At 41.1% G+C, this 27,205-nt stretch overlaps 1 protein-coding gene across 1 annotated transcript in view; it reads right to left on the bottom strand.

The window, feature by feature from the left end:
- LOC138268219 (FH1/FH2 domain-containing protein 1-like) overlaps positions 1–27,205 on the bottom strand; it is a 1,001,023-nt gene that overhangs the window by 862,495 nt on the left and 111,323 nt on the right. Inside the window, exon 4 of the mRNA XM_069217669.1 lies at positions 26,314–26,381. Within this exon, the coding sequence (XP_069073770.1) occupies positions 26,314–26,381 (68 nt within the window). The remainder of the gene's footprint in view (positions 1–26,313; positions 26,382–27,205) is intronic.

The raw sequence follows: 27,205 nt of genomic DNA, 5'->3' as shown, positions 1-27,205 counted from the left end.
TGCTGCAAACTGTGAATGCAGGCTTGATTGGGGTATGCTAAACCCAGCTCTGCATTGACAATGGCTCCTGGATACGGCTGAATTTGGCGAGGTTTTGGTGGGAATTGAGAAAGTTGATTGTGAACTCTAATTTGTAAAGGTTTACTGAGGTTTGAATGTGGGATTGACACTGCTGTAGTGTGTTGAATTTAATGAGCCAGTCGTCTAGGTAAGGGAACACATGTATTTTGTCTTCTGAGGTGTGCTACGACAACGGCTAGGCACTTGGCAAATACCCTGGGAGCAGTTGTGACTCCAAAAGGGAGAACTGTGAATTGATAATGTTTTCCTGCGACCACAAATCTTAGGTATTTGTGGTGTGCAGGGTGAATGGGGATGTGAAAGTAGGCGTCTTTCAGATCTAGAGCCATCATGAAGTCACCTTGCTGAGGGAGTGGCAAAAGACCCTGAAGAGTAACCATGTGAAAGTGTTCTGAGAGAATGTAGTGGTTTAGGGGTTGGAGATCCAGTATGGGTCCGAGTGCCCCATCCTTTTTGAGGATGAGGAAGTATAGGAGTATACTCCGGTTCCATGATACTGTAATGGGACAGGGTCTACGGACCCTTTGAGGAGTAGAGACTGCCTTTCTTCTTTTAGAAGGATGAGATGTTTGTGAGATAACCTATGTGTGTGAGGGGCAATGCTTGGAGGTGTGGAAGTAAGCTCCAGACAATAACCATGTTGGGTAACGGAGAGGACCCATAGCTCTGATGTTATGCCTGTCCATTGCATGTGATAATACTGAAGGCAACCCCCTAAAGGTGTGGTATAGGGCTTGGGGAGATGTATTTAGTGAGTGTTTTCCTGACAAGGGTGAGCCACGTGTAGTAGTGCTCTTGTCCCTGCCTCTGAAATTGTTGCCTCTATATCTCCCTCTTAAAGAACCTCAAGAGGGAGAGGTTGAGGCTTGTTTAGTTTTGGAAGTGGATGGGGCAGAGGTTGTTGATGTACTATACCCGCCTCTGTATGTTGGGTGACCAAAAAGAAAACCTGTGTGTTTGAGACTGAGGAGCCCCCCATGGCCTTTGCAGTGTCTGTATCTTTTTTTAATTTCTCAATTGTGGAGTTAACTTGAGGGTGAAGGAGAGTTCCCAGTAGCCTGGCTGTTAGCTCTCTTTCTGGTGGTGGTAGCCACTATCGAATCTGGTGGGACCTGAGACCTGATGAATAGTGGATCAAAAGGTGCAGGCTTGTATTTCTTGTCGACGAGGGTGTTGTAAATCTAGAGTGGACAAGCTCTTTAAAGATATAGGGGGGTCATTAAGACCCTGGCGGTCACCAGACCGCTAGGGTCACGATGGCGGTCGGACCAGCGTGGTCGTAAGGTTCGACCACCACATTATGACTGGTGGCAGAGCCGCCACGGTCCAACCGCTGACACCACCAGACTGCCGCAAGCCTGCAGCCTGACGGTCCCAGAGGTTGTAATTCGCCAGGGCAGCATTGCAAGCAGCGCTACCCTGGGGATTACAAGTCCCCATCTGCCAGCCTGTCCATGGCGGTTTACATTGTCATGGAAAGGCTGGCGGAATGGGGGTTTCAGGGGTTGGGGGGGGTAGTGCAGCTGCACGGCCCTTGCACTTGGCATGGGCAGTGCAGGGGCCCCCACGCACAGCCCCATTGCGCATTCAACTGCCCAAATTACGGGCAGTGGAATGCGTGACAGGTGCTGCTGCATAGAGCCGGCTGCAATGTTAAGGCCCTGTTCCCCACTGGGCAGGCGAGCGGAAACACTGTTTCCGCCTGCCGGCCCAGTGAGGAAGCCAAAATAGGGTCGGTGGGGTTCAGACCACCCGTGAGGCCTGATGGTGGGAAAGACATTGGCGGGCAGTGGCATAATGGGGCCACTGTCTGTGTGATGAAGCATCCCCAGGAGCATATGGAGAAAATGAATGACTGTGTGGGTGGTGGTGAGGGAATCAAACAAAAAGTCATGCTCTATTGGGTCTTTATGGAGAAACACATTGTGATAAGTGGCTACCCTAGCAATGTTGGTAGCTAGTAGTATACTCTGGAGGATAGCGCTGTGCATGAAATAAGTTTGGATCTGTGTTAACAATAGGATCTGCATCACAAGAGTCCCAGGGGTCTGGGTTTTGATGTGTGTCCATTAAGTTTTCCCTTACAAAAAAAGAGAACCCTGAGAGGTGAGGTCTCCTGCAATAGGAGAGGAAGGAGAAGGAGGAGGAGAAGGAAGTTTAGGGGAAGCGGGGGTGTTGAATATGGTGGGGTTCAGGAAGAGGTAAAGGCTTGGTTGAAGAGGTGGTGAGGTGTTCAATGCCTCCTGAAAAGTTAACTTCCTCCTAAAAGCAACATAGGGGGGAAGCCACAACACTTTCTGCCCCTTCTTGAATATACAACCGGAGCTGTTTACCGTCCATGGTTCCTAGCTTCGGCTCAATAAGAGATGGTGCAGTGGAGGACTAACTAGAATGTGATTGCACCGAAGGAGTAGTGTCAGTATCCCGGTACCAATGATTTTGGTTGGTAGACCTTTTTCGATGCTGAAACTGATTCCGAGCTGCTTCGGCTCAGAGCTGATACGGTTGGTGCAGTGTTTGGTGGTAAACATTCAGACCAAAATGGAGGATGTCAAAACCAGAGACGCATTAGTAGTCATCATTCTTTTCGGTGCCAAGCCAAGGGGCGGGGCAGATGAAATGTCCTTCATAGACTGACTATGGCCTGGTGTCAGTGGTGGGCCGGTGACCTAAATAAGGGCTTTTTTTAATGAGTCTTAGTGGGGGCAGGAGGGGCGACAGTACTCACTCGCTGAGCAGACATTACCTCGTGGCTCTCAATGTAGGACTGAGGATCCCAAATCCTGCCTGGAGACTGCCTCCTCCTGTTCGGGCTCCTCCTGCATGTGTTCTTCCTAAAGATGTCCGGAGTGTTGGTCAAATGCCCCTGATGTGTTGGTGTGCTAATGAAATGACAAAATTGTGCATTTGGCAGAAGGAACAATCAAATCACCTCTCAGGATCCACCCATTAACCACTGAAAAATCCTTTGCAACCTGTGCATAAGTCTTTAATTCACCTTGTAAGCATCTGATTTAAGGGTAACCTTGTATTATGTATGAACTGACTTGTTCCAAAATGTTATCTTTGTGACATTCATTTAACCATTCTTTAGCACTAAATGTAGGATCACCTTCTTGAATTGCTTGAACAGCATTAATGGAAGCAACACGCAATATCATCAGTGTCAAATTCTTCATCCACCTCTGGCAGGGGCATGCGCGATAGGCAATCTGCACAGGACTTTTTACCATGACTGATTTTAAAACTGCACTCATGCATTTATTTTAAACTAACCTTGTCAACATTGCAGACATGTTGTTGTGAATACCCCCTTTTAAAAGTGTAACCTAAGGGCTTGTGGTCTGTGTGTAACTTGAACGGTCGACCCCAGGCATACATTTTAAGCTTCTGTACTGCCCCAATGCATGCCAGGACTTTGCGTTCAATCATGCTGTATTGTTTCCTAAATTTCCTGAGTGACCTAGAAGTAAATGCAACACTTTGTTCCTTTCCTCCAACATTCTGTCTCAGGACCTCCCCAGGCCCTGGAGACTGGCATCTACAGTAACTACTGAAATGCAATCTTCCCTAAATGCACAAAGGGCTGGTGCCCCCACAATTAAGTCTTTGACTTTGTCAAATGCAGATTGCATTTCCTCAGACCAAATTAATTTTTGTTTTAACCTTTCCTCAACAAGAATCTCAAAGGATCTACTGCTAGGGAATACTCTGACACATCCCGTGCTCTGCTAGACCTAAAAATGAGCGTAAAAAGTCAGGGTCAGCAGCTGCACTTGCTTCTTCAATGGCTTTTATCAAAGAAAATTTGGGTTTGATGCCTGAATTTGAAATTGTATGTCCCAAATATTCCAATTCTTTTGTAGCAAAAGTATATGTAGCCTTTCTGACAGTCATCCCTCTGTGTTCTTCCAGGGAATCTGCAAAGACCAGTATATCGTCCAGGTAGGTGTGTACATCTTTGAGGTCGACAAACAGGAAGTACATAAGCTTTTGGAAGATGCTGGCGGGTAATGCAAGTCCAAACGGTAGTGTCAGGTATTTATAGGCACCAAAAGGCGTGACACAAACCACCAGCTCCTGTGAATCCTTATCCAAAGCACTTTTGTGGTAGGCTTATCTTAAGTCAATGATGGAAAACCATTTTCCTTTGCCCAAATTAGCTAACATTTCTTGAGTTCTGGGTAGTGGGTGACAGTCTACCAAAATATTGGTATTTAAGGTATGCAGGTCAGCACACAACCTGATCTCAACTGACTACTTGCACGCAACCACAATCGGTGCTACCCACTGAGATGATTTAACAGGTTCTATAATGCCTTGCGCACCTAAATCTTTACGTATTTGTTTGAGTTCTTCTCTGACCGACAAAGGAACCCGTCTTACCTTCTCAACAATCGGTTGTGGATGGGGCTTGAGTCTAATGCGATGAACAAAACCCTTGACAGTTCCCACCTGTTCTGAGAACTGCTCTTTGAACTTGGACAAAATTGCCTTAATCAGTTCCTTCAGGCTACAAACTGAGGTCACAGACATTTTGCCTACACCCATAGGAGTGTTTGAGTCAGGAACGAGGTATAACCTCATTTTAGCAAGATCTTACCAGCCAATCATATCCTTGCCTTTGATAGTGACATATGCCTTGGTGATTGTCTCCCTGCCCAAGCACCGTATTTTACCTATAAAGAAGCCTAAAATATCAATGGTCTTCTCACTAAATGCTTTAGGGAAAATGTCTGGGAGAATGAGTGATTTGTTTTTGTCCTATCTGCTATACAAGGTAGTGTCTCGAAGGATGGCGCTCGGAGAGCAGGAATCTGCCATGACCGGCAACAAAACATTGTCAATAAGAGCATCACAAGTGCAAACTTTTACAGTTGTGCTAACTGAATCACATTCAATGGTTAAAACTGTATTACTCAAGGAATCCGTGCAAGAATTAAGTTCAAAATCTACATTGCTGATGCAAATAGGAGCTTTACCACTCCTACACACAAACTGAAAGTGTCCTAATTTTTTGCAAGTTAGACAACGTTTGCCCACTGTAGGACAACCAGAGAATTTACTCATGACATGACACATTGATCCACATCTGTAACAAGTTGCTGGAATTCTCTGTGTTTCCCTTCTGTGTTTGTGACTTTCCTTTTGTGTGTACCACACACAGCGAATCATTTCATTAGGCTATCCAACTTTGTTACAAAAAAGGGATCACATTTTGAAGGATGTCCTCTTCTGCAGAATGACATTGAGTGGCAGGAGAAACAAACAAGTTTTCATTTAGTTAAATGTTAAAACATTTTCATTTATGTTTTTCAGGGGACCTATGACCTATGCACATTTGCCTGTAGCTGCCTTTTGTTATAAATTAGGTCGCCTGGCTTTAACACACAGAAAGATTAATGTCTTAAATAGGATCCCCTTTTGACCTTGCCGCAGTTCCGTTTTAATCAAAAAGACCTGCAGCCTGGAATATTACCACGCAGCAGGAATATTCAACAAACTTCTTAGGATTTTATGACTTTTTCTCAAAATAAAAGAGACTTATAAGATGTAACTAATGCAGATACACATATTCGCTCGCCCAAGACCTAAGAATAAACACCCACTGCATTACACAGATCAAGCCTCATGTAGGAATAGGTATCGATACTCTGCCCCAGGTCAAAATGGACTCCAGTGGATTATGATCCAAAAGGGTCTTTCCCACATAAGTGGCATTGGTAAACTTGTGAATCATGTGGGATGTACAAAAAAATAAATCTAATGGAGCATGCAGGTTATGTGGGGGGGAGGGGTACAGGAGAGTATTCACACCTGCCTCTATTATATTCTCTCCAAACGTCTACCAGGGACCAATCTAATGCTCAGCCTAAAAGGGCTTTCGGTCTAGATTAACACCCATGACTCCATTAAGATCCCCTCCTATCAGACAGAGGAGAATGGACCATTCCGCTAAAATTGAGGATATGCGTTGAAAGAATAAGTCTTGTTCAGTGTTTGGTACATATTTATTGCCCAGGATTAACAGTACACTGTCTAGGCACCCTCTGACAAAGACATATCGTTCGTTAACCTGGATTTGTGTGTCCTGTACTTCAACGGGCACTCCAGCTTGCAAACAAATAGTCGCCCCACGATCAAACCCTGAGTACGTGATGGCGAATAGATGACCCCTCTATTTGTGACACAGTTTATTTGCTTCAATAGGTGAGAGGTGGGTGTCTTGTAAAATAGACTATGTTTGCCTTGCAGTGATGGAGCTCTGCCAGAATTCTATGGCTGTTGTGGACTGATCCCATGTTCCGGACAATTCAACTCAGCAACTTAAATTGTTGAGGTGTAGTTGACATGCTAGTGTTCGGTATTTAACGCATCTGGCGGAAACCCTTGCATTATCTATACAGGCAAGGCAGGCGGAGGAAATCATATAACAAACATTGGAACAAACTGCCAATACAGGGTCCAACGGAAACCTCACTTTTGGTCAATAAAACTCTAACAAGCAATTAACAAAACCAAAGTGATACAGAATGCAACCGCTTGTGAAGGGGGTCAACGCCTGTATCTGGGCGTGATGTTGCATATTCATTATCTTGGGGCTGAGAAAACAGTTGGATATCAGAATGTAATCCCACTGAGAGATAGTTATTGATGTGTTAATCCGCATCATCGATATATATACACAACATATACTGTGCCTAGGACAACTCGTAAGCAGTGATAGCATACTAATAACCATCAATACAATCTACAATTTTGAAAATGCAATGACGAGATATAAGCATTTCAAGTTAGCAAAATGTCAACATCCACAACTCTCCCTTGAGGTAAGGAAAGGGTAATGAAGAAGGTGAGTGGGGAAGAGAAGGAAGTGTGGGAGAAGGGGGTTGGAGGGATAAGGTGGGGAGGGCAATATGAATTGGTAATGGGGGAGGGATCACAGAAGTAAACATATCTGGACCAGTTGTCTGATGCTGCAGTATGGGCAACAAAGCATTTCAAGTCTCAGTAGACCTCAGTTTACTATGTCCGCAGTCTGTGGTGTCACTGATGAGAGCCATGTTTATGTTTGAGTGCAAGGTATCACTTGCCAAGGAGCTGGGGGGAGGCTGACAGTATTGAAATTCCATTGAGGACATTGTCACCAAGATGGCCCTCCTACCCTACAGGGCCTGCTGCGGGAATGGTGTTGCCCTCAAGGTCGCTTTCTGAATCAGCCTGCACTTTTGACGTCAAGAAGGTTCAAGCAGTCTCCTTTGAGAGCATTCACGGGGAGGAGGACGTTGTGCATTGGGATAATGTTGTTCCAGTCAGTCACACACTGCGTCCATGGAGTCGAAGAATATAGTGGTTTGGAATGTATTACTTTTAGTCTTGCTGGGACATTAGGGCATATATGAGCCCTTCAGTACTTAATTGATGTTTGGTCACCAGGAAGGAGGCTCAGAGGCCCTGTACTTCCTGTGTATAATCCAGGAACAGTGATACCATAACACTGTCCATTGTTACGGGAGACTTTTCTCTGGCCTTCTGAAGGAGAGTATCACGATCCCTGTAATGGAGGATACTATCAATTATGGGGTGTGATGGAGCTCCAGGGAGAGGTCACCTAGTTTGTATCCAATCAAAAGTGTGATACGCTCCACTGTGAATGGAGTGGAAAGCCCCTGAGGGGCTATTGTGGACTGGAGCCATTGTTCAACAAACAACTTTGGGTTGGTGCCCTCCACACCCCTCTGGTAGTTCCACTATGGGCAGGTTTTTGCGATGTGCGCTGCTTTCGGCATCCTCAGTGCTCTCCTGTAGGGCAGTTACTTGCTTATGAAGGTCAGTGACTGTAGTAGAATGCAAAGCCTTTTGGGGGGGGGGGGGGGGTTCAGTGTATCTAATGTAGTTTCAGTTTTTGCATCTTCTCCAAGAGCTTGCGATGGTCATCCCTTAAAAGCCCTAATTCTGCCAACAATGTGTCAATGTGGTGTACAATGGCGGATTTAGAATCCCGGATTACTTGCAAAATCACATCTGGTTTATCTTCGGGATGGGAGCCAGGTATGTGGGTGGAATTCATTTCTCAAGGATATGTGTGGAGGAGGCATCAGAGTGACTGTAACAACAGTCCCTTATATTGTTGCAAGTTCAATTTGGTGAATGTGGTGCACCCAATTTTAACGCCTATAGGAGTGGCTTTGCCTGCCCAACAATGCAGACGGAGTATTGTCGGTAAGTGGCGTGGGGAGGAGGAACGCCCAAGTTGAAAGCGCACCAGTTTCAGGGGCCTAAGCAGTTTTGGATGTTTTGGGGGGGGGGGGGTGATTTCTACGTTGAAATCACCTCCTTCAGTTATGTATCCAACATGCGTAGTGCAAGGTACAACACCTTATTTTGTTGAGGCTTAATTAGTATTCGTTCATTCACTAGGCAGGGTGGGCTGGCCAACTATGGAGCAGGAGAGGCCAACTTCATTGCATATTAGTTGCATGGGCCAAACAGTTTTGGACCCGCCAGGGGGGCTGCAGTGAGCTCTATGATGCAATTGCCTCCCGCATTAAGCATTGATGTGCTGCACCTAGGGCACCTTGCCCACCTCCACATGTGGTGCTGGTGCCCATACAGTAAGTTCCACTCCTTGACATGCAGCACCAGGGAGCAACTGTGTTATTCTATGGAGGCCCAGGGGAGGAATCACTGATAGCAAAGCTGGTCACTGCTCTAGACATAGCACCAGGGTGCTGCAGCCCCAGGACATTCACTCTCCGCTGTCGGGAAGCTTGTTCCGCATAGACGCTGCAGGGACTAAGCGGCAGTGCCGCCAACATCAGTTACATCAGCCATGACTTCAGTACTCCAACACATGGACCTTGCCTCCAGAGCGCAAACTCTCTGGCCGCCTCCAGCCCCGTTGATCATGAGGATCATGTCAATCACTGCATTTTACAACCCCAGAGGTGTCTCAGGTGAGGGGAAAAGTGGGGTGATGGACCCGGAGTATGCCAATATTAATGCTCAGGGATCAGGCTAGTCTTCCAATGTCGGTGGAGTGTTTTCCAGGCTCGCGCACTGCCTCAGGGAAGCAGGCGGCACCATGGGTTAAAAATAATGGTGGGTAAGTCGGAGTGGCATCGGAATGGCCAATTCACTTGTCAAAGGCGTCAGCGGGCTCAGCTAGGACTCCTCTGCTTTGGAGGGTGTTGCGGAACAATATCCCTATAGGTTACCAGTGGATTCGTCGGGATTTCCAGGCACCCGGTCGGAGCTCTAGAAGGAGACGTCCGCCATCTTCGGCAGTTGCCAACAGCCCTCTTCCTAAAGAAATATAATTATGTACCTGGACAAACCTCACCGGCTTCCCTCATTGTCTATTTTTTTCGGTTCTATGTTATAGTATATGTAAATAGGGGTTTCATGTAATCCAGTCCTCCACAGTAAATGCATCATCCAAGCACTCACAGCAGACAGCTTTAAGGTTCTTGAAATCCTCTTGCCCATCTCCACACAAAGCATGGCTGTCGCTCACATGTGTCACTTCACCACATTAGAGTTTTAAAAGCAACAAGAGCTATTTATGCAATTGCCCTTTTAACTGCTACGTTTTTGGCACAGTGCCCAGAAAATGAAAACCACCAGCCTGTGGGTTTCTTCTGAAAGATTTGACTCTTCCTAGCCTCAAAGACGGCCCAGGGTAGGATTTTAAGAAGATATCGTAACAAATCTCTTCTACTGAACAGGCTGGCAGATATGAAACCAAACACGCTATTTCATTCCACTAATGATGAAGTACTTTCAGAAAATTGTTAGTCATTTTACTATAGGGAATCATATTTCAAGAAAAGAATGTCTGACAGTGATTATACGTTATCCAAGGTATTAAGGTAAGTGTGATTACCATGGGCGAGCTCAAACCGTCCTGTGTTGTAATCTCTATTTGGGCTTCAAACCACGCCCATGTCACGTCAGTTTCTTTCATTGGTTTGTGAGCTTGCCTTTTAAAATCTGCTTGCTTTCATTAGTGAAAGGCATGCATAGTTCATGCCTTTTCTGTTGTTTAGCCCTCCTGGAGCGCAGCGTCCAAGTACTGAAAACATACTAGGCTCCACGTTTCCCGTCCGGTTTCTGTACTACTTTTTCTCTTTTGTTCGCAGCGCGATCTTGCTGGGCAGAAGTCGAGCGCTTTGGATAACATCCACCCTGTTACCTAGCTAACTGCACTTTTGCAGGTTAGTAGATAATTTCCTTTTGCCGGTTGCATAGATAATTGCACTTTTGCGATAGGTTTCCCTACTAGTGAACTTTTATTTCCCTTTGTGTGTCTGCTTTGCACTGATGGCTGCTGTCAGCTCGCTTATGTGAAACTTTTACTTTTCAGTTTATATGGCAAGAAAAGTCCAGTTAGTTATGTGAAACTGTTTTATTTTCATTTTCAATTTATGTGGCAAGAAAAGTCCGGTTAGGAGTTTACAATGCTAATTGCTCTAGCTCAAGCAAACGCGATACCGGCTGCCTTGCAAAAGCTTATTTTTAAGAGTAGGTTAGGCTAGTACGGCATTACCCCTCAAGACACACTTAAAGACAAATGTTTGCCCCTTCTCCTAAAGACATCAAACACCATCAGTTTCTAGAAATGGCTATTTCTAAAGCACCAATAAGCGTGCCTGCCTTTTTCAAGAAAATGAAAGTTCCTTTGCTGCATCCTATCACCTAAAATAAAGCCAATATTTAAAGCCTTTTATTTTTAGTTAAGCTTAAGTCTTAGAATGATGCTATTAAACAAAACATTAAACTTTCTGGATTTCCTTTACAACCTATTTATATGACGGCAACTCCGATTCCATTATAGACATAACTATATGTTTTTGTCATCAAAATATTGTTTGAGTTTATATAAATAGACATACAAAAATAATACAGAACTAGTAATCCGTAATTACAAAAAAGTGATGAACAAATATAAGTAAGTCTCTAAGTGCATAACTAGTGGAATATAATACATAAATAATAAAATGGGTTTGTGGATTTTATGGCCTCCTTACACTTTAGACAATTTTTCTAACTCTTACATTATGACGTGTGGCCATAAGCGCACAGAGTTTACTAGTCTTTCTTTAGGAACTGCTAAGGTAACATCCACCAATATCTTTTCTTACTTGGGGGTCTCCTTCTCATCTTCTGGGTCTTGGACTCCCAATATCGCGCAAGGCAGAGTTAAACTCTCAACTGCAATAGGCTTGCTGTGCAGTTTACCCCAACCTGCGGGAGGTGGCTCATTTGGTCCCTTGCTTTAAATTTATAGATCTCAGTGCACTTCAGTCACGTTATGTGGGGTGGAAGTATGGGGGCACAATAGGACTACAGGGCCATGCAACAGCAGGAAAACCGATTTTGTAGATGGTTATTTCCAGCAACTATTTGTTCCTCCAGCCTCATCTGTCATAAAGAACTAGGTCTGAATTTTTTGAAAGACCTTATTAGAGCGCAACCTGCACTGCTGTGGCTATCCATATGGAAGACCAATCAGGCTAGCCTGACTAGAGATATCATTAAAGACTGTTTATGTTGTCACAAAGGCATGTCCATCCCATGGCTGGCATGTGTCAAATCTGTTTTTGGCAAGAATGGTTTCTTGGGGGCTATTTTGGAGCCCACTTTTTGTGCCACTCTTTGTAAGAAGCAGGTTAGTCGTGTCTTTCACTATTATGCCTGCCTTCGATGAACCTCTCTGGAAACTAAGAAGATTAGTGTGAACAGGTACCTGCGCTATATATTTTCATACAGTACTCCTAACTATTTACAGTGCACGCAAGGCCATTGGGAGCGATCACTGCTGTTCCATTTTAGGGCAGACAGTTACATTTCTGTTGTGTTTCACTGTAAGGTTTTCGCACCAACTAGATGATCCTCCCTGCCCGTGGGATGGTACCTCAGGTCAAACAATGATGCACTTAGCTTTTTTTTTTTGCAAACTTTATGACAGATTTACTAAGATGTTTTTATTTCCACTTTTAAGGAAGAGATGATGTATTTAAGATGGGTGAAGATTGACTAGCAGTTTTTATTGCAACTCTCTTATTGTGATACTGTTTTATATGTGGCCATGTTTTTCAAACAAACCAGTGAAAGTGCGTAGGACAATGCTCAATTAATCTTTTACTGCTTTGTATTTTTATGTGTAATCTTATATATTCTTATATATTCTTAAACTTGACGAGTATTAAACACTGTTGCTATGTATGTATTTGTTTTGTCTAATGTCTTATCACTGTTATGGTCGCTACCTACTTGACTTGAATAATTAAACAAAATTGAGGTACAAAAACAGTATTAAATACAAATTCATAATAACAAACTTTAAATAAATGAATAAATATAAATAAATAAAAATTCCTTACTGGACTTTTCCTGCCACTTAAATTGAAAATGAAAAGTAAAACAGCTGACATAAGTGAGCCGATTCAAAGCACCATGGTCACCATTGCGTGAAGGAGGGCCACAAAAAGCAAAAGAAGCTGGCTTGCAGTCAAACGTATCGTGAATTGTGCAATTATGCATGTAACTGGGGCAGTTTGCAAGGCAGTAACAAAACCGCCCCAAGGAGGGACAAACAAAGCATTTACCAATGATAACAAAGGCTTTTTGAAAGGCAAGCCCACGTAACGAGTGAAAGTGATGGGGGTGCGGTGGGAGTTGTTAACCGCCCACAATTCTTACAACAGGTCAAAGTGCTTGCGTACTCGACCTAAAAACAAAATTAATTATGTTTACAATACTCAAGTCAGTTCCAAAACTACTGAAGATATGATAAAGTATTATAGGTTTCAGTCATAGAAAGATTATTGCTTTGCCTGGCAATAGTAACCCAAGCCCATCAAATAGGTGAAGAAAGTAATGGAGTATTTTTCCAATTAGATGTGACTGATTTAAGCTGATATTAAGTAGTCTAACAACCTCTTCCAAAAAGAAGATAATGTACGTGGCAGAGCAAGTTATTTCCCTGTAACCAATTGATACAATAAAATATCACAAATAGGAAGGATTTTGGTAACTATATAGATGTGTGTGTATGTATATATATATATATACACACACACATATACATACATCTATATGTACACACACACACACACACACATACACATACATTTGAAAAATATTGTGGAGAAATATCACTTACTTTGCAGTTCAAACATATGAATTGTACTGAAATTTGGCTACAAATAATTCACAAGGAGTCCATGAGCAGTTCTATATGCGAACAAATCTAATTTGCATAAGGAAGTGTCTTACAACTTTACAGTACAGATACATTATGCCCGGACACATTTAATAAACATACACATTAATATTTCTGGAATTTGAGTTATAGGCAGAGCATCTGGAAAAGCACTAACATATGAATTAAATAAAAGTTATAATTTCTGATAACCCAAAAGCCATAATTTAAAACTGTGCTGTCACTGTGGAAAGGATACAAAAAAAAGAAAAATATTGCGTAAATAGAAGATTCTCGTTTTAATCCTGTTTTTTTTTTTTTAGTTAATATTATTATTAAGCTTAAGAGAAAGGTTATACCGTAAGAAAAGTCTTTTAGAACATGACTAATTAAATAAATAATCCAGTTCAAGAAGCGATGGTTTAGTTTCTATGTGTATTGGTGAAAATAATAGGTTTACCAATATAAGAAATAATCGATAAAGTCAACAATGTAAGATGATTTGGTCATATTCTGCTTGATTTGGACCGATCTAGGAGAGAATACAATCTCAACTTTCTGAAACCATGACGAATCATGCCTAATTATGAATGCTTTATGGGATTTGCAAAACCATTAATTTTACTAACTTTAAATTTATTATATCTAATTCTCGATGTTTTGATATTCCACATAAAATTAGAACAGAATCCTGTTTAACTTCTTGTAGCAATCTCGTAGGAATCTTAAAGATAATATAGTCTACATAGCATTTGTAGAACAATGAACATTTTAATAGATGCAATGACAACAATTTATGGATTTTCCATTTAATTTTATAAAGATCACAATTGAGGTCAATAGTTTTCTTAACAGACTTGGAAAATAAAATTGAAAAATAACTGATTTTGCTTTGACACCAAATTATGATAGTATTATGTAACATGTCTAGTATACAGTGAACATGTAATGGAAAAAAAACTGTTTTGCGAATGTTAAAGGCAACAAGAAACTTTAGCATATTTACGTATATGACGTAAAACTGTAATACAATTATCAGGATTACTGATAAATAAAAAAAATCACCCCCAGTATAAGAAGTGAGTCACGGATAAGATTAAATACATTTCCACTAAAAAGGAAAACATGACAAAATTGTACAATTTCTGAGGTAGTTTCCCCCCTAAACATTGGCTTATCACCAGTAGGAGCATTTACATAAATTAAATACAAAAGTAAATCATTCTATTTTTTTTTTTTTTAAACATACCTCTCATTTGTGTCAGAATGTCTATAATTTGTAACTGACGCTTATTTGAAAAATACCATTTTAACACAATTTCCAACCTAACTTTTACTCATATAGGATCGTATCTCAGTAATATAAGTATCTGGGACTTGGCTGATCAGATGTTTACCTAGCTAAATATTTAAGTATTCATTTTCATTTGAATGGAGGCCTCAAACCTTAACAATTAATGATGTGATGTGTCATTCTTTAAAGGAAAGCAAAGGTGAATGAAACTGAAAGGAATATACACCATTCAAAGCTTCTTCCAATGTGAAAAATAGAATAGCTCAGACAACTAAGGCAAACAACATATAACACAAGAATGATAGGACACACAAAAACCTTCAAGATGTAGAAGTACATGCCCAAGATTAGATAGCTCTGCAACTTACAACTCTGCAACCTGTGCAGTTTATAAGCTTCTCAAATAAACAGGGCAGATGTAACCATACAATAAGAAAGTTAACTTTAAATTCCTTAAAGGTCTTCAGTGTGTTGAGCATTGTTAGACAGAGGATGAGGATAATCAAGGCAGGTGACTAGATCCAATGAGTATTTTAGGGCCTTTGAAATGTCGTTCTTTGAGATTCTCACTGAAGGAAGATCAAACATTTGCATCCACATTCATTAGGTGTAAGTATCAAATCTGCAATTTCTTTCTTAAAAAAGCCACTGTCTCTTTTGAAACATCTTATATGTAGATTTTGCTACATTCCACCAACAAAGATGCCTTTTCTCTAGCAACTTTACTTATTATAATAAATGGTTGTGGCGTATCACTTTAAAGATTAGTTGACTTGGTTTAGGTTCACCTTGCGATTTGAAGGTAGATAATGTACTTTATCAATATCAAAGTTCTCTGAGAACTTGATTTTAAGTAACATGGCTACATAATTTCCAGGTATGTCCTGCAGCCTTGGCCTTCTAACTTTTTGGCAAATTAAAGCTCTGTAGATTAAACTGCCTATTCTGATTTTCCAAAACATATAGTATTTTGTTCATGCACCCTAACGTCCCTGGGCAGCTGGCAGCCATTGCAAATAGTTTTTGCTAACATGCAGGCTTAAACTCTGGCTAAGTCCTACACGCCACTTCCAAAGGCAGCCGACACCAGCTGTAGACCACTCTTCATCCCCTAAGGGAGCACCTTTGTTTACCTTAAGTTCTTGAAAACCACTGAACAGATTTACATCTGATCAATCTAACAAGAAAAGCCACTTCCTGGACTAAAGTTTGGAATTCATGCCAAACTTAGTGTAATTTTAAATTTGTGTTTTCTGCATTGAGGAGCAAAGAGTCCTACGGGAATGAAAATGGCAAATGCCCTCTTTTTCTTGGCTCCCGCTTGATGGATCAGCACAAAACATCCCAATAAAACCTCAAACTAGATTTACTTTTTTTAATAGCTCCACGCAGATTTGTTGAATGGTAAGAAAACAGAAAATGACTTACCTAACAATAACTTCATTGGTACAATCACCTCTAACAAATCCCCAGAGCTGCTGTGAATAAACACTGTGATGCACTAATGTTTCTGAGTGCCTGCCTCTTTTGTTGTAAAGTTACATTGTGTGTATATATACAGACAACCATATGCATTCACTGAAAAAAGTCTAAGTGCAGAGGCAGTTATTATTATGAATAAAAACCAAAACTAAACACTGGTCTTCACAAGTTGACGTTGGGCCCAAAATTCCTAAGTCGTACAACAGTCATCAAAACCATAATTCACAAACCAAAAGCAATGTTTATGGCTTTACCTTTGATGTGACAGAAGCAATTACAAATGTTCGAAGCAATCTTACAGATGCGATTACACACCACTTGACCATAATATTATGAAAGAACAAGACTATTATGTACTACTGTCACCTGGATTCATTCAGTATATGTTGTTATTTAATTACATTGTGTGGTATAAATATTGAGAGTTCATAAGCATTGCATTTTGTGTGTGAGCTATAGTTTGCATGGCTGCTGTGAATGATATGAACGATAGGCTGAACCATAATTTGTGAATTGCATTCATTTTCATGGTTTAATTCATAACCGAAACTATATGTTATCAGTGAATTTCTGACATTTTTTGTAAACCTACATTTAGGTGTTATAACCACAGCTAACCATAACTTAACTCTAACCTTTGATTTTTCAGTGATTTATTGGTCATATACCACATTTAACTGTTTTCCAACATGCAGCAGGTGGCCAACCTGTGTTACACACAGCTACAGCGGGTGTTAGCTGTAGAACCCAAACTGTTGCAGCTCATGCCATTGTGGGTTTGCGTTAGGACCTAATCCATGGCAGAGCACTGTGCACAATCCCCTGATTTTTTTGCTTATTTTCTGACTGGTTTGGAAACTTTTGGCAAGATTCATGACCACGTACAACAAATCTGGAACAAGATTTATGGACCTGTGTTGGACCTCTTGTGATGTCCACAGAGCTAGTTTGGATTTTATGAGATCCGGGCAAGGACCAGCACAGGTCCATGAACCTTGTCACAAACATCTCAAAATCTGCTTACCATATTTACACTAAACCAAGCAATGCAAAGGTACTCCTCTCAGTAAAGTTCTAATTTTACAGCAAGTATGGTGTAATGACAGCAACATTTCCTATGCGAGCTAAATGGCATATGAGTCTTTTTTTCTTTCTCACCTCTAACTTTTTACCTCTGCATCGATGTGAAGAGAGCTTACCAAGCCAAAACTTAGCCAAGTACGTCAGGGGTGCATAACGTTTTGTGCAGATTAGTCAAATGATAACAAAATTATCAGCAATCCAAAAAATCAAGGCGATATAGATTTACTAAGAAATACAGTCAAAGTGAACTTATGGGTAGCGCAAATTATTGTAAATTATGTTTTTTTTAAGTTTGTCAGAAATTTACAAACGTCAGAGTCAAACTTTAGTCACAAAATAAAACACTTAAATATGCCAGTTATGGTTAGGTAAGCTAACAACAAGACACACCGCCATGAAATCAAACTCACACACACACACCACTGATGCCATTAACCATAAAACTGCTGTACTCACAAGTTTTGATTTTTGTATTGATTTTAATGCTTGCTATTAACATCACAGTTAACACAAATAGAATCATTGTTATAATACCAGTTTCAGAAGCAATGTTTTTATTTTTTAGAAAGTAATGAATACATTTGAATTTGATCTGTATCTTTAGTAATATGATGGTTTCTTGCTAAATAATGGAAACTGTATATGCTGGTTAAGTAGATATATGTTGCACTGTGTGAATATATACTTAGGTGAGTGTGTAGGTTTCTGACACTACTTTTATGTCTGTATTTTGGAGCATATGACACAAACTAAACATAACCCGCTCTTTGACTTAATCAATTATGGAGGGATTTATTAATTTACTAATTTATCTTTAATCTAATCAATTTTCAAAAGCATAACACACGGAGTAATATTTACATTCTGTTTTTAATAGATCATGTTCAAAACCCGATACTTTACGTTCTATATCCCCTGATCCATTATAAAACTGTGCACACACATTCCACTCTCATACACAATATACACAGTTACTAAAATCATATAAATAATTCTTTCTAAACCTGTGATCTATTTATAGTCTCATATGGTCTTTTACAAGTCCTCCTAACAGAATGTTGGCTCAGATATCACTATAAAGCTGGTGGAGAATATGATGGTGTGTATTAGAGGGTGACAGCATATATTATGGTAGATCTTTTTATGATTATTCTACTTTTATTGAGTGTACGAATTTTGATTTAGTGATTATATTAAGTAATGGATGTTTTGTTGTATGGCATTGCTCCAATGCTCATGTTTCATTAGTGTGTTTTTATATTACGGCAAGTTTGTTTTAGTTTGATATTGCGTACTTCACTTTGTACACCAGTTGTTAATACAGAAATTTAAAAAAAAATAAAAAATACAAAACCTTGCTACATATAGATCATTCGATTTCATCTATTCAAAATCTTTTAGCTCTGTCAATATTGTTTACATGTTGCATAGCAGCGCAAGCTGCTGGCTTCAAGTAAAAGAAGATCGCATGAAGCATGTCACTCTTTTTTTGTGTGACATGAGCCCTGGACTCAGCTGGATGAACAAGAAATATCCCACCTTGCACTCACTTCTCACCTCCCCCCATCAGCTGGTCAGAAGGGGTGGGCCCTAGCAATAGCATCATGTCCGCAGCTCAACACATCACAATGTAGCGCCAATCAGGGCCCATTAAAGGCATGTCCATCAGCACAAGGCCAGCATGTTTTGCTTCAGAGTCAGAAAATAAACAAGGATCTTCCGCTTCACAGTACACAGCACTCAAGAACTGGGGAGCCCGGCTGCTGGGAGCCATAAACCTTTAAACGGATCACCGCCAAAGCGAACAAGAATTTGGAGAAAATTAGCTCACATTGCCGGTTGTTGTTTGTAATCTCTTTGACAATGTATACATTAACATAAGCCTAGATGTTCTTGAGGGAGGCAGTGTAACAAACAGAGCAATTGACTGCAAAAGGCATGGTGCAGAGCCGCCATGACTGAGGGTCTGGCTCAGAGTGCACAGTTGTATTTCGAGGTAGTTGTATTACAAAAGGTGCGTTTATTTTAGTTGCGCGCTGCTTGCCCCATTTGTCCTGGGTAATGCAGAAAACGATGACTGCTTCAATAATTTGTTTGGGGGCAGAGGGTGCAAAGAACCAATCACCATTAGAACGACGTACAAGAATGCACACAAGAGATGTATTGTAGGATGTGTTAAAATATTACAAGCACACACAAAATGCCCCAGCTGCTGTCGCACAATTTCAGGGATCTCCAGGGGCCACAAAGAAATGGAAAAGTAACGTGTCACAAGGTTTTGTGAAAGCTTACAGAGGGTGCGAAGAAATAGTACTAGGCAATTAGTGTAACTATGACAATTCTATCATCGGCAGAAGCGAGGGCGGCCAACACGACCTTTGCCACCCACCTGAAGCTAAGCTCACACAAATTGACTTTAACATAGTGCACAAGAAAGCCCTCACCATGCAAACTAATTGTGCAGCTGTGTTGACTAAATTGCGCAGTTTGAAAAAGCAAGTATATGATAGTGTTAGTTCACTATTTTGTCGCCAGTGCTAGGTAACTTGCTCAGGATCTCAGAGAAACGCTACTGCCGAATTAGATAGAAATGAATAGCATCTGAAATGGTACTCAGACTGTAAGGCAAACAGATAGATATTTGTGTTAATAATCAGTCCGTTGCTGTTAGCTGGTCAGATCTTGCCAGGGATCACCAGTGACATCTAAATATTCCCATATAACTAGGTATGGGAACCTAAAATTACCACTCTTACACCTTTTAATAGCAGCCAGTTTTGCACTATATGCTCACTGACATGGTCTTCTTTCTTTCTTAAAACGTTAAACGTTAATTGATGTAGTGATGTGTGGGAAGCGTAGCATTTGGAGGCAAAATGCATGCCTCACTGAAAACTATTTGAGTAAAATGAAAGGGTGAAAAGGCAGTCAGTCAGACTGCGTGTGCACATGTGGAGGGGGAGGGTAGACAGCCACCATTCCACTGCATGCTCATACACATAAACGACCGACCCACTTCTAGAGAGGCCCTATTTTGTGTAGCAACAGGTACCTTGGCTTGTCAAGCAATGCTGCCTCTTATAAAACCTAGGAAGTGGGCTGTCCGTGTTGGAACACACAGGATTCTATCTTGAATAGCCTCGGTAAAATCTCAGCTGGATTCTCAGTTATTTTCTGCGTTGGCAGACGTAGTGAAACAAAACATGCCGCTCTGGTCCGCCAACACAAGGACTGGGAAGCGGCAATGCAGGGGAGGAGGTTGCACACAGTAAACACGACGACACAGGGTCGCCACAGTGGCTTGGTAATGTGGGTGATGTAGTGGCTCTTAGGAATTGTGAAAAAAAATAGTACCTGGCAAGTGAGTACTTTCTGGAAGGACACTCTTAGCAGCCAATGTGAGTGACCCGAAGAAGTACTTAGTTGAAGCTCCATGTGACTGCAAAATTAGAGCTGGAAGAGCAGGAAGTGAATGCAGATGATGGCGTGCACAATGTACTGACCAAAGGGAAGCAAGTAAAATAGAGTGACAATGGACTGGACAAATGGTAAGTTCAGGTAAGTATTGGGCAGGTTCTAAGCCCTTTTAAGAATTTTTTTCGTTAACGCAAACAATTTCGCAAGCGCAGTGCGCAATACAGGCAAAACCTAAAAAGAAGCCTACCACCATAAAATTAGCACCACTAAGTAGCTGTGAAAAACACGGTGCTGACGTACACGTTCTGAAGTTTCTCAATTTTAAAATAGGAATAATAAACCTTATGGTATAAGATGCATAAAAGTTCCAAAAACATGTAAAATGCAGCAATGTGTGTTTTGAGGCGCCGCCCCTTAATAATGCTGTCTGATGCATGCTAAATATTAGAGCATGCTACCAGTGTCCAATATTGCGCAAGAGATGGATCTCTGTATGTAGTGTGGTCTTAAGCACAAAGTATGGCCTACTACTAGACTTACTGAATTCGTTATGCTCACGAGCAGAGCTTCTTAAAGCTAGACAAGTGCTCTTGTCCCACGCTTTTTCCTTCTTGCATATGGAGATGGGACGGTCAAAGAAATCCTTTCTACCGATATGGATGTAGCTTTGCTTCACTTAAGATAACTAATGTTATATTTTAAAGTCTCTAATAACCTTGTGGTTAAATGAGGCACATGCATGAGATCCGATGGATAACCAGAGCGGCACGGAAGCTAATTTAAATAGATCCTCAATATAGTAACCACCCAGGTCCTCATGGCAAATATAATTAGAGCTACTAGGGGAAAGGATATGAGGTGCTGAAAAAAACAAAACAGTTTTCCTCACTTTGCAGTGCCTTGGTATTTAAGTACCCCCATATTTCACCACTGGAAGTGGCGACAGACAGGCACTGTGTTTTGTAGAGGCTGAGAAAGGACAATAACGGGATAAGAATGATTAACACCCCTAAAGATTGTGATAATGTTTTACAACAAATATAACCTACTGATGTGCCACCGTTGGGCACAGTCAAAATTAACGTCTAAGGAAGGGAAGTTTGAGACAATTGTTAGCTTATTCCCCCGATCAAAATGAGGCGCATGTATGCGGTTTTGCTACATGCCCTTGTCTGTGACCTGGAATAAATAATGTCCAGGTCAACACTGGACACGAAAGAATCAAAAGCAGATACCAGTTTATACCTAGACTAAAAGGGTTAATTCTTTTAAAGCCGACTCTGCCTACAACTTTAATGATGGAGTCAATTAAGGTAATTGAGCACTGTTGCTCAGTGAACTTCCCTTTTTAAAAAAAGGTAAAAAGGGGACGACAATAAATTCACACAAACCACTAGGCAGATTGGAGCTGCCTACAATATTAAAAACGTTGGTTAATATAGAAGTCCGTAGGTTGATGTTGCATTTAAGGATATCCACAGGTATACATACCATCTGGTCCGGGGGCCTTATTGATTGGACAATCTAACTGCGTTTATTTTGTTGCTACTTTGGTGCAGTTTGACAAATCTCCACCAAACATTCCAGCAAACACTTTTTTTTTGCCCAGTTTGGCATGGAATGCTTCAGTGTGATCCGTCAAGTGGGGGGTGAGAAAAAAGGGGGGATCCCAAAATGGAAAGTTCCTACGCATTTTCCATAGACGTCTTTAGTCAGCCCTCCTGCAAAAACTGCTAAACGGAATTACACCAAATTTGTCAGGAAGCTAGATCCAAAGAACGTGCTTTTTAGATTTGGGGTAAATCCGTTCGGTAGTTTTCAAGAAATTAAGGTTTAAAAATATGTGCCTATCTGGACGGTTGGGTTCGAGGGACTTTTGCGAGTTTCCCTCTCACCCAATTTTAAAAAATGGAGCAGTCCGTTTGGCCCAGGGTTTTATTTTATTTTTTTGCCTTCGGCCTATTCGCTCCATCAGGAGTCAGACTCCTGCGGGAATGAGCACTCTAATTGGGTCTCAGCAACTGGAAAAAGAGAAATGCTGCTGGCACCCATTACTGGACCTGGGGCCAAAGTCCCCAGTCCTGAATTAAAAAAAAATTATATATATATATATATATATATATATATATATATATATATATATATTTTATTTTTTTTATTAAGGGGCAGGGTAGGGTTACTCTGCATCCCTAGGCCCTGTGGGGGGGACCTAGAGGGACCCGCCGCCACAAAATATTATTGATAATAAAGAAATTGGAGGGTTTTGCTGCAATTCTGCGGGACTATCACAGAACTTCTGCAAGATTGAAGAAAAAAGAAAAGAAAGTGGCAGTCATTTCTTAATTTAAATATTTTTTGGGGGTGTAGGGGTGAGTGAGGCCCCCTCCCTAAGACCATTTGTGACCCTGGGAACCCCATCCCCCAGGGTCCGGTAACTTAATTAAGGAGAGAAAGGCGGTTGGCACGCCTGCGAAGAGGGAAAGAGAACACATATTGTTCCCACCCAAAGGGAACAAACATTGATAGCTGCTTCCTCCAGGCAGGGGCAATTCCGGCTCCTGAACTATGTGGGGGGCCCACTGGGACAGTGGGCCCCTGGAGCACCCCTATGGACAACGTATTGTTTGGTGGGTGCCCTTAATGGACACCGGGGCATATACCTATAATAAATAGAGTTCTGGGGGATGGGGTCCCCAGGGCTTGAGAAGGCTCAGGAACTGCGTGTGTGTCACACAGTGTTGTAGAGTACAGTGGAGTGTCGTGTGATAGAGTGGTATGTCGTACAGTGTCTTACAGTGGAGGACATACAGTGCCATGGAGTAGCGTAGTTTGGAATAGCGCAGAGTGGTGTGGCTTAGAGAGGAGTGGCATAGAATGGTGTGGCATAGAGCGGAGTGGCACAGAGCAGAGCCAAGTGTCGCGTCATCGAGCAGAGTGTCATGTTGTAGAGTGAAGTGGCGTGTTGTGGAGTGGAGTGGAGTGGGGTGTCATTGAGTATGTTTTGCATTTTCCATTAAATGTTTAGACAGACGTTGCAGTAAAATGGTTGTGTTGTGTATTTTTATTCTTCTATTTTTTTTTAAAAAGGTAAAGGAACACAATCATTTTTTGCTATTGTTTATTATTGTTTTAGTGCTTGTTAATTGTTTTTTTTTATTTCAAAAGCTACTGCACAACTTCCTAGGCTGCACTGCGGTACTTCCTTACCTTTTTGAAAAAAATATATAGAAAAATAAAAATACATTTCCATACCTATTAACACTTTTATAAAGTGTCTCAGGTGCATTTAAAGGTTAAAAATAAAATATGTATTAGGTAGCCATATTGTGTTTTGTCATTGCCATGTACCACAGTGTACCGCAACCCAATATATCACTAAGATGTGTTCTTATTTACTACAAAACTACTGAACTGATTTTCATGAAATAGCAAAAAAGGATTCTTTCCTCACCATAATCAATATTCTTGGCAAATTTCACTAAAATCTGTACAGCCGTTTTGCTGCTACATCGGTGTAAAAAGTCTGTGGAAAAATGTGTTTTACCTCCCCTTATCTTTGCACCTCTTATTTAAGCACCTCAAAACTTTGCATAATCTGCCGATGTAGAAAAACAAATAGGTCTGCAAAGATTCATCAAATGTGGGCAAAGTTATTACCTATCAAAAATTCAAAGATATCCTATCTCTCGGAATCCTAACTATAACTTGAGTGACTACTGCCACTGTGTAAAAAATATATACACACACACACCTATCTACTCTTATCTATCTAGTTCTCTCTCTAGATAGATAGATAGATAGATAGATAGATAGATAGATAGATAGATAGATAGATAGATAGATAGATAGATAGATAGATAGATAGATAGTCACTGAAAAAAAGCAGTTACAAACTGAATTATGATTCTGGCTCAAACTCAACACCACTGAAGATCTTCAGTTATGGTTTCAACTCACACAACCGTCTTGTAATGGCTTGTGTCTGAGAACTGTTTCTCTTGTTGCTGCCAATTAGACATCTCAGATTCGAAGTAAGAATTGATACCAAAGCTCCAAAAGGAAGAGGGGCTAAAAGTTCCCCTCTTTCAATGGCTTTTCTTTTTTTTTTTTTTTTTATTCCCGGTCCCAAAACAAAAAGTGTTACCTTCTTAAATACCTCAAAAACAACTCAATGGATTTACACCAAGCCAATGAGAGATTAATTTTTGAATTAGTTTCTACTTTCATGCCAAGTAAATCTGTACAGCCATTCGGGTTGTAGATATGAGCAAAGTTTTCTATGGGAGCTAAAGTGGAAAATCACTTATTTTTTCAGCCCTCCCCCACCAACCTATTCCTCTGCAGAGATCTGCATGAAATCTGGCATGCCAGACTTCAGCTGACTGTCATAGTGAAGTGCCAGATTTCGTGCAAATCTGTCCAAAGAGTCAAGTTATAGGCAAAGCAATAAATGTATTTTCAATGGAAGGGGCTATTACTACACAGTGGTGATAGCCTCTAATATATACATATATGCAAATGAACACGAAAATAATGCCCCCTCTCAATTCAATCAATATGACAATACAAAGTGATTGTGATAGTATGTAAAACTATCAATTTCTGTAGTACCTTGTGTGCAAATAAGGGGGTAATAATGAACTTTGAATTAAATGTATTTATGTAGTTTTAAATATTTTAGGTGTTTGAAAATAATAATAAATGATATACAATACAGTACAATAAACAACTACCCAAAATGTGCTATCTTGTGGCCAATAACAATTACTATACAGTTCAAAATGGTTTAGTCAATCAATTATACCACTGGACCAGTTAAGGTTAGCAAAAAAGTTTTACAGGAGTGGAATATGACTCAATCAAACAAAAAGGTCATTCGAAATTCACAAGCATTTTACTCTTGAATTCCACCCAACAAATTGCCTCTGGTGAATAATCAAGTGGTGTGTGATACTGAGCTACGCCTACAGAACTAAAAGCAACATACTACTACAGCTGATGCCGAGGTTGAGAAAGGTGAGGTACAGTCTTGTAAAGCCCCACCCTCATTTAGACAGGGGCGGCTCCTACGGAATGGTGGAGGAGCGCTGTCCCCCTGGTCAACAGCCAGTAGATGAAAAATAAAATGATAGTTTAATATTGTTTTATTTTTCATCTGCTGGCTAGCCAGCAGTGCCTGAAGGGGTGGGGCTGGATCATAGGAGGGGGGGGGGGGGTGACAAGAGAGTGCACCTAAGTGTGCATGTGTCTTTGGCCGTCCGTCTTAGGCTGGCCAAACACGCATGCACATTTAGGTTTCTCCAGCCCGGCTGTGTTGAACAGCCGGGCTGGAGAAACGGCACAGACCCCAGGGTTGTGTCTGAGAGGCAAACCAAGCCGCTCAGACCGATCCTGATGCTGCTTTTTTGCTAGGTTTAGTGTGAAAGCAGCGCCAGGATTGCTAGGGAGCCTGTGCTGGGACACCAGAAGGAGAGTGCGAGGCAGCAGGAGGCGAGCTGCGGTGACAATAAAGGTACTTTTGTATTTTTAAAGTCGGCTCTTGGGTTTTTTCTAGCTCAACAATGGTCTAGAAGTTATTTTCTTTTAAATTACTTTTCTTTATTATATTATGGGTCTGTTTGAGATCACTGTGAGTTGTTGGCTTTTCACCCCTCAGTAACAGGAAGAAGTCAAGTGTTCATTGTCTCCAATAAAGATGTCACAATAGAGGAAACATGTATTAATTAATGACTTTCATTTTTAGCAATACCTGAAATAGCTGCTTTAAAGAGAAAAGCGATCGTCTGAGTTCTGGGCCAGTGGAGTTATACAGTTTTTCTGTAAGATATAAAACAAATACAATTCTGAATTCCTGCTTGTTACCACATTAAAATCAGTGAAAAAAAAAACTCTGCAGTAAAAGAGCTCATCAAAGCTGAAATTGCAGGCAGTAACACAATCTAAGACAGCGTAAGCATTCTTGCTGCGTCTCTTTATGAAAAACACAGCCTGGCAAATGATGTCAGGCATCGTCCGCTGATCTACACCCACCCGTTATGTTTACTACAAGAAAGCAGAGGTCAGACATGCAAAGAAAATGTACCCAACATGGATGGCGCATGCGCACTTCTCCTCGTAGGTGAGCGGCATGCGTCTCTGGTTCTTTCCCGGAGAGCACGTTTTATAAATCTTTCTTCAAAGGATAGCCATTGTAATGTGTTGAAACTGAAATTCACTCAAGCTGCATTAAGACAATAAAAATGTCAGCTACTGAGCTAATTTGTATTTTTAATGTTGAGGTGACTATATAATCCTGTGTATGGGACATTACATATATTCTCTGTAGTAAGCTGACTTCATGGATCTCGTGGTTTTACAGAAAAGTATCATGAAAGAGTGTCACAGGATGTTGGGTCTCCTTGACTGACTGTGCAGGTTACTGTGCTTTAGCTTGTAAAACTCTCATACGTTGCCATCAGCCTTCATTGATGACTTATGAATGTGAACGACTTTTCCAGCCCATTGGCACTGCTCCAGGATCCCCACTTACCCCTGCAGACAGTTTGTTAACATGGGCAATGTGACAGTCGTGGTAGTTTTCAACTGTATTTAATTTGGAGTGCCACACTCCTTCTAACAAGTGCTTAAAGCAGGAGACAGAA

This window comes from Pleurodeles waltl, chromosome 12 (genome assembly GCF_031143425.1).
Source record: "Pleurodeles waltl isolate 20211129_DDA chromosome 12, aPleWal1.hap1.20221129, whole genome shotgun sequence".
NCBI classification, from domain to species: domain Eukaryota; kingdom Metazoa; phylum Chordata; class Amphibia; order Caudata; family Salamandridae; genus Pleurodeles; species Pleurodeles waltl.
Note: the sequence above shows the minus strand (reverse complement) of the source record. Positions and strands in the feature narration are given on the sequence as shown.